At 40.2% G+C, this 14657-nt stretch overlaps 1 protein-coding gene across 5 annotated transcripts in view; it reads left to right on the top strand.

Moving 5' to 3' along the window:
• The window catches only part of LOC138736710 (proto-oncogene tyrosine-protein kinase LCK-like), a 71818-nt gene that overhangs the window by 19804 nt on the left and 37357 nt on the right, over positions 1-14657 (top strand). For all 5 annotated transcript variants that reach the window (XM_069886634.1, XM_069886635.1, XM_069886636.1 and 2 more), the window contains one exon: positions 13134-13245. In XM_069886634.1, coding sequence (XP_069742735.1) covers positions 13135-13245 — 111 coding nt within the window. In that variant the 5' untranslated portion in view covers position 13134. The remainder of the gene's footprint in view (positions 1-13133; positions 13246-14657) is intronic.

The raw sequence follows: 14657 nt of genomic DNA on the forward strand, positions 1-14657 counted from the left end.
CCAAGTGCATTTGAGATCAGGGTGGAAGTTGGCAGCAAAGTGGATTACGTCAATGAGCTCATCATGTATGTATAAGGGAACATCAAAGTAGTTATCGATGGTGATGGAGAAAGAACTGAGGAGCCTTGCCTGTGAAGGATCGCTCCATGTAGCGAACAAACAGACAGGATTTGCTGGGGCCAATGCAGGAACCCATGGCTACCCCTTTGACCCTGAGAAGGTGGGATGAGTCAAAGGAGAAATTATTGAGGGTAATAACAAGTTCAGCCAGCCAGGAGATGGTGGTGGAGGAGGGGGATGGGTTGGGCCGGTTGTCGAGAAAGAAACAAAGGGTTTTGAGGCCTTCAGGATGGAAGAAGGAGTTGTCAGTTCAGTATTGCATTGTGAAGTAACATGAGTGATTGGTACTGTGCTGGTTTTGAAACTAAAATAAGAGTTATAAAAGTGAATAAAGGCTCTAATGACAAAAAAAACTGAGTACAATGGTCCCTATGACCTCCCTACAGTGGTGAAGCAGAGGTTTCAAGAACAATTCCAGTCCATCTCTTTCTGCTGGATAAACTAAATTTCTTATGGATTCTGGTTTGAAAACAGGGAATATAGCTGCTCATATGCACTTCATCTCCTGAAGGATATTTTGCTTAAGTACTCATTTGTTCTGAAATGAAATCTAGTTAACTGCAGAGAGTTGTTTCTTCCCTTTGACTCCAAGGATCCAAGGAGCTGGTCATTTTCATCAGTGGAGGCCCTGATAAGAATTGCTAACTTTCCAAAGTCTCTTTACAGTGAATAGCTTGTATAAATTGCAAAATGCATGTTACTTTCTCAACTGTATAATGCTATTGATTACCTATCATTGAAGCCTAGTGGTTTAATGAAAATATGAAAATATTCATTAAAATTTCAAAATATTAGAACAATGGCTGCAATAGCTAGCCGCTTATTGTAGATGCTTAATGTGGTGGCATAAGGCAACTAATTAAAAAAACTATTAGAAACAGAATATATGGAAACTAGTGATACTTTGAATTGCTCCAGAAATTTTACAAGAGTTATCAATGACCTAAAAACAAAATGAATAAATTAACATTCTGGTAACTCATTTTAATTGATCTTTCCAATTGGCCAAATTGCAAATTGAAATATTCAATTTTTTTTGAACATATATTTAAATACAGTAAAATACCTGGTGTCTGGCACCTTCGGGGATTGCTTATGCTGCATTTACAAATTTTCCGGTTGCTTGAGACACCCTCTTACAATGCAAAACTAATAGACCTGCATTAAAAATAAACAGTTTAAAAGACAAAATATAGTGAAAAATTTAAAATAATTTTGAAAAACAAATTCAGTATTGTAGTCCTTCATTATGCAAAGTTTGCTTTAATTAGGCAATTCCCATAACTTACCAAATTTAAATTCAAAACCCAGTTGCTGTTACAGTGTTACGCTAACCATTGTACTAACTGTGCCGCCATTAAAATTAACTCCCCCTCCCCCAAGTTTACAAATAAAGCCTTAGTAATGAAATAATATACTAATAAAGATAATGACTCTTACCAGGCAGGGATAGGGAAACACTTTGGAAGTTGCCCAAGTGGTGAGTGGCATCGGCGGGCTTCTCATCATGGGCACCGCCATTTTATTCAAATTTATTGAAACTTTATTCAAACAGCTGCTGTGGGCGGAGCACGACCAAGGCACTCCGCGGGATGAATATTTGCTTCCATCTTCCCCAAGGCATTATGTGTTGCTTCGGAGAACAATTACTTTTACAATTTAAAATTTTTATTTATTTTTTTATTTATTTGCATTTATTTAGAAATCATTTATTTCCTCAGTTTTTTTTGCCAGTTGCTTAGGATGCCAGTTGCTTGAATTCCTGATACCGGGGATTTTGCTGTGTAACAGTAAATACATTTGAAATCTATGAATTCTGTGGGCCTATTAGATTTCACTTTAAAAATCCCATGTTGAATACTTAAAATAAACAGGAATCACAAAATATAAGCCTGTGAATTGTTTTGGACGACTGGATAAATGCTTATTATAATCACATGATAGATTAATTCCTCGTTTGAAATGCAGACAGAAGAGATGTGTGAAGGTGCTTAACATTAATGTGATAATGTTGGTACTGACCATTGTGCCTTATCTGTAGTTTTGGAGTTTTGTATTTGGAGCAGCATTGCAAGTAATATATTTTAAGATATCAGAAATAGCAGTAAAAAAAACCTAATTTCCTAAATTAATCCCTCAAGAGTTCTTGTATTGATTGTCACGTAGTTTTGTTGGCCTCTTTCATGTTTTCTAACATGTTAGGGAAAACTATTTTCTGATGTTTGTTAATACCAAATGTTTGCATTATTTGCTTAAAGACGGAGTCTCAGAAAATCTGATGAATATCAAATTCATGCAATATGAAAATACAATAAAAAGAACTGATTTAACATGAAATTGGCATTGTTTGGTCATCTCCTTCCATTTTTAGTGACCTTTGCTGGCTTGTTGATAACTGTGTGGTATACTTCTTCTTATAGTTCTTGCTCCACTGTGTATGTTGTCTGGGTCTGACATTCTTCACTGAATTGTAGGCAAGATGTTATTTTCAGTTGAAGCTCTGATCGGAAGTAACTATATTTCTTATAGATTCAATCCATTCAGCCACTTGTTAAATTAAAGAGCTAGCTTGTTCTGAAAGTTATCAGGGACTTGCATTTTCCTCTGAGGAAGTAGACATCAGTTTTTCATAATGGGACAAAACTTATCAGAGAGTAATTGGAGTGAATTGGAGTTAATTCAATGACAGAGCAGCTAAACGGCTTGCCCGAGAAATTTATCATACAGTACATTTATAGGTAGTTTAGGATAGAATAGAATTTGAATATTAAACTGAATGCATACCAACATGTCATACAGTTTTGCGATGCTAAAAGGAGTCTTGCTTGAGCAGGTCCAAAATCATGAAACCTGTTCTTTAGGCCACATATTCCTTGTTACAGATCTTCTGACCTGAATGGTCACTGCATTCTACACACACTGATACTTTATGATATAACTCACCTTTCCAACCTCCCAATGCATGTACTTGTTTCACCATTAGTCTCACTCTTTTATTTGTGAAGCTGCAGGTTTCTGACTGCTTGCTTGCTTTGCAGTGATGGAATGATTGGAGGAAAGGTCTCAGTGTGAGTGAAATATCAATGGACTGTTCCACTGTGCACAAATCTTTTGAGTTAATGTGTGACAGAACTTTGCTGCAACAGCCCCTTGAAACAATTGTGTATTAATCACCTTGTCTACCATATGAAGTGCCTCCCACAGTGTGAAAAAAGTCATAAACCTGCATCTGTTCAGCACAATATTGTATGATTTATTGGATATGACTTCCTGAAATGTAGTCTTCATTCAGGTTAAATATCAACTCAATTGATCACCTTTTTTTTTGCTGTTGAGCAGCATATTTTAAATAACAGAACAACTTTCTGTTCAGGGAGAATTATATATTGAGATAATGAATTGTTAAATGTACCAATGTGCTGCTTAATTACATACACTATCTTATTATTCATCTAAGTCAAAAATGGCTGGTTTGTTTCTTCAAAAGCCTGTGCACTAAAGTTAAATTTGCAACTAATCTATACCATACTTAAAATCCACATGGTTATGAATGGTAATATTTTGTTAATGCTCCTACAATTACTTCTGATATCATAGGAACATATGACCTAATTCCACCTACCTGCCTTCTCCCCATATCCCCTAATTCCTCTATCATGTAAAAATTTATCTAACCGAATTTTAAATATGTTTAATGAAGCACCCTCAGCCACTTCCCTGGATAGAGAATTCCAAACATTCACTACTCTCTGGGAAAAACTATTTTTCCTCATCTCTGTCCTAAATCTACTCCCCCGAATCTTGAGACTGTGTCCTCTCATTTTAGTTTCCCCGGCCAGCTCAAAAAACCTTCCTACATCTATCCTGTCCATACCCTTCATAATCCTATGTTTCTATAAGATCTCCTCTCATTCTTCTGAACTTGAGCGAATACAATCCTAGACAATTTAATCTTTCATCATAAATCAACCCCTTCATTCCAGGGATCAACCTAGTAAACCTCCTCTGGACTGTCTCCAAAGCCAGTATATCCTTCCTCAAATATGGAGACCAGAACTGGACACAGTACACCAGGTGCAGTCTCACCAGTACCTTATACAGTTGCAACATTACCTCCCTACTCCTGAAATCAAAACTCAATTGTTGTTTCAAGATTTAAAGGAAAACCCAACATTTCCAATTTTATAAATCAGGCTTTCAAAATCCAGAATGGGTTATGTTGTGAGGGTCTGTTGTTCTGCTCTATTTCCCACAGTTCTCACCATTGCTTCTTGACTGGTTATAGTGTTTCTTGGAAGTGCAAACTAATTGACTCGGTTTGAGTCACAGACTCATGCAGCATGGAACAGGCCCTTTTGCCTAACTCATTCATGCCTACATAGTTTGCATTCTGAGCAGACTCATTTAACTATATAACCATATAACCATTTACGGAGCGGAAACAGGCCATGTCCGCCTTTCGAGTCCGCACCGGTTCACTTGAACAACTCCACTAGCTCAATCCTCTCGCTCTCCGCCAATATCCCTCCAACCCCCTCACCTCCATGTACACATCCAACCTTCTCTTAAATGACAGAAGGGATCCTGCCGCAATTACCTCATTCAGAAGAACATTCCATTCTGCCACCACTCTCTGAGTGAAGAAGCATCCTCTAATATTTCTCCTAAAGTTTTGCCCTCTTAACTTTAACTCATGCCCTCTTGTTCCAACCGTCCCTGCCCTCAGGGGAGTCTGTTTATGTTGCCTGCATTCAGCCCCTAACTTTCTATTCATTCATCCATCCAAATGCCTTTTGAAGTTTCTGCTATAAAAATATCAAAAAAGCAAAACATTGCACATAAATAACAACTTGAGTTCAACGAACTAATACAATGCTGAAAACCCATTCTCTAGAGAAATGAAACATTTTCTCTTTGTATAAATTACTGTTTAAATGTGATCATGATGGCATTTGCTAATATTGTACTATAAATGGTTGATAGGCGGCTTGGTCAACTTGAAATTTAGTTACCCTCTTATTTACAATGGATTGAATATTCTTGCAATATTCTTGTTTGATTTTGCTTTCACACCTGCACTAATGCTAAATCAATTTGTCAGGCCCTGACCCAGGATTATTCAGTTTAGATCCTCCGATTATCTCAGATTTTTTTATCCTGCCACCCTTGGATTATTGTTGCCATTGTATCAACTGCAATTTCCACTTCACTAGTCATGTTGTATTCTAGATATTGGTACTGAGTCAATCAGGTCCTGATAAATATGGAATTGACTTCTTGTGACAATTCATAAAGATCCTTTTTTCCCTCTGTTCATCCCACCTCTCCATTCTCCCTCACCCACCCATCTGATTCCATCTATCCACGATCCCCTCCCCATTGAGCTTCACCTCCCAACTATCAGTTTCCACCTGACCCTCCCCTGCCGCCCTTTTGTACTGGTATCTACTGGCAATCTTGCCCATTCCTTCTCATTCCTGTGCAGGGTCTCAACCTAAAATGTTGGCTTGTGTTTGTTGCCACATGACCTATTGAATTCTTCTAGTGTTTTGTTTTTTGTTCTGGATTCCAGCATCTGCAGCCTTGTTTGCCCTTATTCCCCATTGTTGTCAGGTCCAGGTTTTGCCTAATAGGTATTTCAGGGTCTTAAGTGAGACATTTTAATAATCTCATATTACCACAGAGCCAGTTAGCCCACTGGTAAAATGGATGCATTGTTTCTTATCTCAGATCAACTGAATAATCATTTCCCAATTAATTACTCTCGGAGACCTTGAACTTTAGTAAAGATGTCTTCTGGAGGTGGCTACTTGATTCACTTTTCTATTTTTCCTCTAACCTTGATTAGAGGGAGGGGTGAGATTAGTATTAGTTTTAGTATTTTATCTTTCAGTTAAATTGATTTATGGGGGTTTAAATATGATTATCATAGGTGATTTTTTTTTAGATATTATATCAAGGTATAATGAGGATTGGTTTAATATCATTTAACTGATCTATACACATCATCATTTTAACTAACAATCACATTTAATAACAAAATATTTGTTGTTTTTTGTATTTATTTTAATTATATGATATCTATAACTTGTATATGGGATTATTATGTTAAACAATAAAAATATTTTAAAAAGAAAGAGCTTTAGTAAAGCAAGCAATCTTCTACATCCATCTCTATTGCCTCGCGAAGCTGAGAGAAAACTACTTTGCAATATTGTCCCCTTTCTCATGCTGAACTAGTACATCCTGTGTTTAATCTATCTGGAGATTCACTCCTTCATTTACATTGGTATTGATCTCCTATTTGTGAAGTTCCTCCAGAGAACTTCATGAAGCATTAATCATCCTTGTATATGGCAATCTCCAAATGTTGGATCAAACTGATTACACTGTCCATCCATAGCTGTTCTTTATCCCTTGATTACTAGACTGTGCACCACTACAATGAGTTAAATCAGAGAGATTAAGTTCAAGTTCAAGTCAAAGTTTATTATCATCTGATTGATATGTACAGACCAACAAAACAGCGCTCTCCAGTCTTCAGTGCAAAAGTATGTTAACACACATTCAGACATGGCACACATACAGAAAAATGATACCTATGCAATCTGGCTCTGATACTCCTGAATCTTTTTCCAGATGGGAATAGCTGAAAAATGTTATATGCGCAATGGTAGAGGTCTTTAATAATTTTGCACCCCCTCTTCAAACAATGATAACGGAAGATCACTTTGAAGGGGAGGAAGACCCCAGTGATCCTCTCTGAGGCTCTTATGGAGCTGTGGAATGACCTCTGATCTAATGCTCTAGAGCACACATGTCAAACTCTGGCCTGCGGGCCAAATTTGGCCCGCGATATAATTATATTTGGCCCGCAAGATCATTTCAAAAATGTATTAGAGGTGGCCTGCCCTGCAGCGAGAGCCGATGCTGTTTTTTGGTAATGTCACCCCCACCATCCTCCCCCTTCATTGCACATCCTTCCCCATTGTAACACGAGAAATTGTAACATGAGAAGTCTGTCGATGTCATCAGCTGGCAAGCCAGTTGGAAGGCTCCCCGCACAACCAGACACTTCTCCCACCTGTCGAGCGGTGCGGCGGATGGGCGAGCACCTGTGATTTCCTGTCGGCGCGACGGGCATGGCAGGCTGCGCACGGCCCACGGGCAGCGCGAGCCCTGCGTGACTGGCACCGGACGGCCCTTCCATAGCGCGAGCGCATTTCTCCTGGTCGCCACGGCCTTCAGCACTTGCACCCGCGCGGACCCCAGGGACGGCTGGTTCGGTCCTGCACGTGAAGAGAGAGATGGTGGCTGTCCGCAAAGGCTGATCGGCAGCGCGCTGGGCCTGAGTGGGTGGGTAAGCAGGGGTGGGCAGAGGGTGTAGGTGAGGAGTAATGGGCAGGGGAAGTTATGGTGGTGCGAGGGGCAGTTAGAGGGAGGGATGAGTAGAAGGAGGGGTGGATAGGGAAGAGGTAAAAGGGGAGGGGCAGGGCAAGTAGGGGAGGGGTGATTAGAGGGTGAGAGACGGGTAGAAGGAGGAACAGGTTGAGGGGAGAGGCAGTAGAGGGGCGTGTATAGGATGGGGTGGGTAGAGGCAGAGCGAGTGGAGTGAGGGGTGAGTAGAGGTTGGGTAAAGGACTGGTCAGGTAGAGGGATGGTGGATCGAGGGTGAATAGAGGCCTAGAGCCTGAGGAGTGAGCAGGAAATGCTGAGTCCTGATGCAGGCCAAAATGGACACAGCCTGTGAATGCTGACTACATCTCCACAGGGACCAAATATGTTTCCCTCAGGTCAAGCAAAGGGTGAACTTGAGCTACCTACTCCTGACCTGTAACATTATCCTCCTAAAGTTATATCCTAAAGTTTAACATTACATATGTTGAAAGAAGAGAAAACATGCAGATGTTGTTGAAAATTTTCAATAAATATTTAGTTCGGCCCTCGACTTAGTCCAAGTTTTTAATTTTGGCCCTCCGTGAATTTGAGTTTGACACCCCTGCTCTAGAGCAACCATACCTCATTATGATGTAGCTGGCCAGGATGCTCTCCATGAAGCTCCTATAGAAAGGTGACAGAATAGTGGCAGTTAACCTTACCCACCTCGGTCTTCATAGGAGGTGCAGTCACTGTTGCACCTTCCAGACAAGTGAGAAGATTTTGTGTGACCAGAATAGGTCACTTGTTATGTGGACTCCAAGGAATTTGGTGCATACCACGCTCTCCACTACCGAGCTATTAATATACGGTGGAAGGTGATCATTCCTAGTCTTCCTGAAGTCCAAATTCATCTCCTTTGTCTTGTTCACATTGAAACTCAGGTTCTTATTCTCGCCCATATTACAAGATTTTCCACCTTTTCTCTGCAATGCGACTCGTTATTGCTGATGAGGGCAACTACTGTCATCTCTAAACTTGATGACTCTGTTGGAACTTGATCTGGCAGTGCATTCATGAGTCAGTAATGTGAACAGGAGTGGGCTGAGCATACAGTCCTGAGGTGTGGCAGTGACCGTACTCTACGTTCAGCTGCTGACCCGGACAGACTGCGATCTTTCTGTTAAGAAGTTCAGAATCCATTTACTGAGAGGGGTGTTGAGTACTAGCGAGGACAGCTTCTCCACCAGCCTCTGGAGAATAATCGTATTAAAAATGGAGCTGAAGTTGATTAACAGCAGCCTGGCATATGAGGCATTGTTCTCCAGGTGGGTCAGGAAGAAGTGGAAGGACAAGGCTATAGCATCATCTGTGGAATGGTTCCATCTGTAGGTGAATTGAAATGAGTTCAGTATATCCAGGAGGTGTGCTCTGATGCGCTCCATCGCCATACGTTGAAGCATTTCATAATGGTAGATGTCCGTGCCACTGTGCGGTAGTCATTGACGCCTGTTACTGTTGTCCTCTTTGGTAACGGGATGATGGTTATCAATCATTTGGCTGCTGAATTTTGTCTACACACATTTCAAGATATTTCTATCAACCATATGATAGCTGAGAAAATTACATTTTAGATGAGGATATTCAATCTGTTGGGTTGAAATGATCTTCTAGCATTTTTAGGCCCAAACCATGCCACTGATTGTGCCATCTGCTTGTATACTTGATAGAGATCTATAGAGAGCAAAGACCGATGGTTCTTCCTCTGCATTTATCTTTTTCATTGCTCCATGCTCTATTGGCACACCTGCAAAGACCAAATCTTTTTCATCTCTGCTGTCAACTTTATCAAGCTACTTATTTTTTTAGGCCTCTGCAGATCGACATAGACACGTGCCAAGGGCACCATGTTGTGGCTCTCCCTCCTTTGCCTTGCTTAAATAACATTTTAATTTGGTGAAAATTTTGTTAGATCTTGTTTGCACTCATATGGAAAAATAAGAGGTAGCCTCATTTTTTTTGGACATGTTTAGTGTTCTTTTGTTTAAATTATGTTTTGAAATATTTTGAGTAAATGTGGGAAAGTAATAAGCCTGTCAAGACTCTAAAGAACTTTTGAATGAAATAATGTTATCTTATTTATAATGCAAGAGTATGTAGAAGTATATTTCTGTGGTGGTAGCACTACCGATTCTGACAAAAAAGACCATAGGTTAAAATCTCTTCCCCAGGAAAAGGAGTATGTAACTGAGGCTAGCTATTCAATCTAATACTAAGGGAGCACTGAACAGCCAGAGCTGTCCAATTTTCATGCTGCTTTCAGTGTAGGCCTAATCCATAAGCTTTCATCAAAGTAGCTGACTGGATATTGTTGCGACGAAATGTGTGAAGCAGATGTTTTCCACTATGCACTGCAGATGAATTATTTTCGACAGTGACACATTTGATCTGAAATAATCTAATGAAAGATTATTCTTGAGAGTCAACCTATTTCTTGCTCTTTTAGAAGAGCTCCTTTTGAGTAAAATTTGAATTCAAAATAACCAGAAAAGAAACTATCTGATGTAAACTTTTTTTTATTACTTGTAATTTAATAAAATAAGTTATATAAATGGAAAATTAAAATGGACAGTTCAAATTACATTGTGTAGAATACAGTGAGCATTTAAAAATAAAATGATAAAGAAACAATGCAATGAGAAGAGTATAGTTTCAGAGTTTTAATTTAATGTGTATAAGAAGAAACAGTTTAGAGCAGTAAGAACTTTGGAACCAGCAGAAAGTCTTGTTCTGAATGGTAAATGGTGCAAATTGGACCAGCTTGTTAGTCCATAATTTACTTAGGTTGGATTAGTTCATGTTTCATTCTGACATCTTACATTTTTCAAGTATTTGGAATAGAATAAAAAAAAATCCTCTGTGCTTGCACGCCGAGCTACATTTCATTGGTATTTTCCATGTAAGTGGCTACTGTGTGGTTTGGGTCATGGTGGTCGAAACTGGCAGAGGTCATCGAGGAGCCTTGCCTTGTGGTATTCAGAACCCTGATGTGAAAACTGGTCTAGCGGGTTTTCTATTCATGATACATTTTAAAACACCTCATAATGTATTAAACATTGAAATGTAGTAACTGCTGCAATATAAGGAATCACGGCCGCTAATTTATGTATAGCGAGGTTCAATAAACAGAAATATAACATATAGTAAAATGGCATTCTAATGACTTAATTTTTGTCCTGAAGCAAAACTGAGCTGTGCAGTAATTTTTACTTTTATTCATCGACCCCAAACTTTCTAATAAACCTATCTATTTAGTTGTGCTTATATTTCATTGCTAATTGCATCAAAACATTGATGAAATAGGCAATTCAAATTATGTGTGAAGATTTGATATGTTAATGCATGCAATAATATTGTTGTACTTTTTGAGACCTGGAAAACACACTCACCTATAATATAAAGACAAGTACAACGTAGGTCTATTATAATGCAATTGTTGGGGTCCATAAAATCTCATCACCAAAAAAGCAGGGTTGCACTAAATCAAGTTTTCAATAAATCACTGTTGATACAAGTTGAAATTAAAACACAAATTAATTTTTAGTAAACCAGAAATGGCAGTTTCACTAGCAGGAAACAAATAAAGTGTGCAATGCTGAACGCTCACAGCAGCATGTTTAAAGGTGTTTTGAAATAGCAAGAACTACATTTTTGGAGAGAACACTAGCAACTCTGCCCCTTAGTCGGTCAGACTAACAAATGGTGGGCAGGTGAACTCAACCCTTGCTGGGTTGAGACACTTATACGTTGTAGAGTTTCAAATCTCTCTGTGCGAGGCACACTTTCCTGACCCAATGATTCAGTATTTGTGTTTGAAGTATCGAAGTGTCTGAGTATATAAACCTGTGTGCGTCTGTGTTGGGAAATGCAGTGTCTTGCCCGACGTCCCGGCTCCTGCTGGGAGCCCAACACCCAAGTCTAATGACTCATTGCATTATATCCGAATTCATGTTTTATTGGGGCACTTAAAATCGGGGTTTCACTGTACCATTAAATTTTATATTCTTTGGAGATACTAATGGTTTACAAGAGATATGGAGGGAAAAATTATTTTCATTGGTGGAACTAAATGTGTGGGAGTGTGTCAGGTGCTCATTGTAATTGCGTTCTGACATACATTTCTATTGACTCCATGGACTTCAATGGAGTCAAAAGTCAGGAAGTGAGTACTTAAATGGAAAGCAGATTTTTTATTGATTCAATTTCAGATTTTTCTTCTCTGAATTTTCCTTCTACCCCTGCGCATTCTGACTTGTCGTGTTTAAGTTTCCATGGCACTTGGGGCATCTTGGTATCCTTGCTAACCAAATTTTTTTCACAATTGAGTCCAGTAGGAGCAGGGAGAGAACTTGCTCCTTGGCTGTCCTTATCTCCATTTCATAACTTCTACAAAATGATGTTCAGAAGCAGGAAGTCTAGTTGAATTTGTCCTCTCTAGCTTGAGGTATTTTGCAGCACCTCTTGCCTGAGGTTAGGTGGGTCAACACAATCTTCCCATTACCTGACCTATTTGAATATGAACGTGAATCCAGCACATTGTTTTGTAGTCCTGGCTCTGATCTACTATCCTTTATCAACACAATAAGAGAAATATAATCATTAGAAACAGGAGCAAGGGTGGGTTATTTGATTCTTTGAGCCAGATCTGCAGTTCATCAAGTTAGGGATTCATCTTCAATCTCAACATTATCTTCCTGCACTATTCCTATACCCTTAATCTGCAAACAACAAGACGTCTATCATGGTTGGAATGAAATCAGTGACTGATCCTTCATGGTCCTTCCGATTCATATGATGAATTCCTACTAATGAGAAGTGTATGTGGATATTTGGGTGATAAAAGCATGACATTGATCTCACAGCCTCTCCAGGTTCCTGTGCAGGTTTTCTCATGAATAACTGAGTATTTGAGGTTTTGGAAAATCCAAGCACAAATAGTGGTTTCCACTGAAACCAAATCAGTGCTAAAGATAGCCTCACTGCCCTGTTTTGGTGCAGGAAATATGGACAATCTTCCTCTCCATTGATCCTAGCTATGAGTATGGGATTTCGCTGATCCAAGGCTGCTTTCATGGCCTAAATGGTTATACAGTCTGGTAAATATCACTGTCAGTACATTAACTGTTGCCATTTTGGTGAAGGCATAGATATGAAGAATCAGAAGCAGAAAGGAAAATGATGTAAAGGAAAAAGAATTGGGATTACATTAACACCATTCGAAGTAGCGGATGGTGCCTGTTTTTGCCTGAATCTTAGCAGGGGTTCAGTTAATGAGTGCACGTCCTTTCCCTGATTATGACTCAATTTAACCAGTGCGAAAGATCAAATGGTCTGTCTCTGGCTGAATTCAGCCTCGGTGCAGCATTCAGAAGGTACTTTGGTTGATGTTGAGCTCATCAAGTTCACTGCTGGCAGAAGGAATGTTGCTCATGAAGGGTTGCACTCAGTGCATTAACAGAGAATAGATAGTTTTGTTAAAAGAAGCAACCCAACCCATGGTTAGAGGTAGACGGGGCTGGTTAATCCATCAAAAATTCCTTTATGAATCAGTAAGGTTCTGCTTTTTTTTTCTCCAGGATGGGCTGTGCTATAAGTGTCAAACAGAGAATGAATAGTTTCCCCCAATGGGACTTGGCTAATGGGCCCCCCCCTGAAGTTGAACGAAGACTTGGTCCATTCCCATGGTCGGTGAGTACAGCAGACTTCTACTTACTTTTTACTTGGACATTTAATATTAATTCTCATTGTAAATAAAAAATAGCAGCAGAATTCCTGGAAATGCACAGCAGGCCAGCCAACAAAATTTCAAAAACAAACTAGAGATTGACTTGGACTGTTGTGGTGAGGACAAAGGACTTTTATTATATTTTAATGATGCAAAAAGGTGCCGTATAAATACAAGTGAAAATACAATGCTGGAGAAACTCGGCTGGCCAAATGTAGCATACATAACCAATGTTTTGAGCACTTCATCAAGGTATGAACAAAATATAGCCAGGGGGCCGAACAAAATGGTGGAGAGGAAGGGGGCAGTGATGGGGCACAGTCCTACAGACAGGAGGTCATAGGTGGATAAAAGAGGGAGGGCACACCAGCAAACAAGGGGAGGGGGTATGGCTCTATGAATAGAGAGGGAAGGGGGAAGTCATAGGTGGATAAAAGAGGGAGGGCACACCAGCAAACAAGGGGAGGGGGTATGGCTCTATGAATAGAGAGGGAAGGGGGAGGTCATAGGTGGATAAAAGAGGGAGGGCACACCAGCAATCAAGGGGAGGGGGTATGGCTCTATGAATAGAGAGGGAAGGGGGAGGTCATAGGTGGATAAAAGAGGGAGGGCACACCAGCAAACAAGGGGAGGGGGTATGGGTCTATGAATAGAGAGGGAAGGGGGAGGTCATAGGTGGATAAAAGAGGGAGGGCACACCAGCAAACAAGGGGAGGGGGTATGGGTCTATGAATAGAGAGGGAAGGGGGAGGTCATAGGTGGATAAAAGAGGGAGGGCACACCATCAAACAAGGGGAGGGGTATGGCTCTATAAATAGAGAGGGAAGGGTTTGGAAAGTTGGAGGAAAGAAGACGGAATGGGGAAGTGAGGGAGAATGGGGAGTAGGGTAGCTGAAAATGGAGTAGTCAATATTAATGCCATCCGATTGGGGAGGGCCTTGATGAAAAATTAGGTGTTCCTCCTCTAATTTGCAGGTAATCTGAGTTTGACAGTACATGAGGGCATGGAAAGACATGTCAATGAGGTGCGGAATTGAAATGGTTGGTCACTGGGAGATCCCTGTAACTGATGCAAATAGAACAAAGGTGCTCAGTGAAGCGATCTCCCAGTCTGTGTCCATTCTCTTTGATGTAAGGGAGAGCCACAACATGAGCACCATTACAGTAGATGACTCCTGTGGATGCTCAAGTGAAGTGTTGCTTCACTTGGAAGGATTGTTTTGATCCTGAATAGTGGTGGAGGAGGAGGTGTGGGCTCAGGTGTGGCACTTTCTGCGGCTGCAGGGGAAGGTGCCAAGTAAGTGATGAATGGGAAAGGATAAGTGGACGAGGGAACAGTCCCTCCGGAAGGCTGAGAGGGGAAGATGTGTCTGGT

This window comes from Narcine bancroftii, chromosome 6, assembly GCF_036971445.1.
Source record: "Narcine bancroftii isolate sNarBan1 chromosome 6, sNarBan1.hap1, whole genome shotgun sequence".
Lineage (NCBI taxonomy): Eukaryota > Metazoa > Chordata > Chondrichthyes > Torpediniformes > Narcinidae > Narcine > Narcine bancroftii.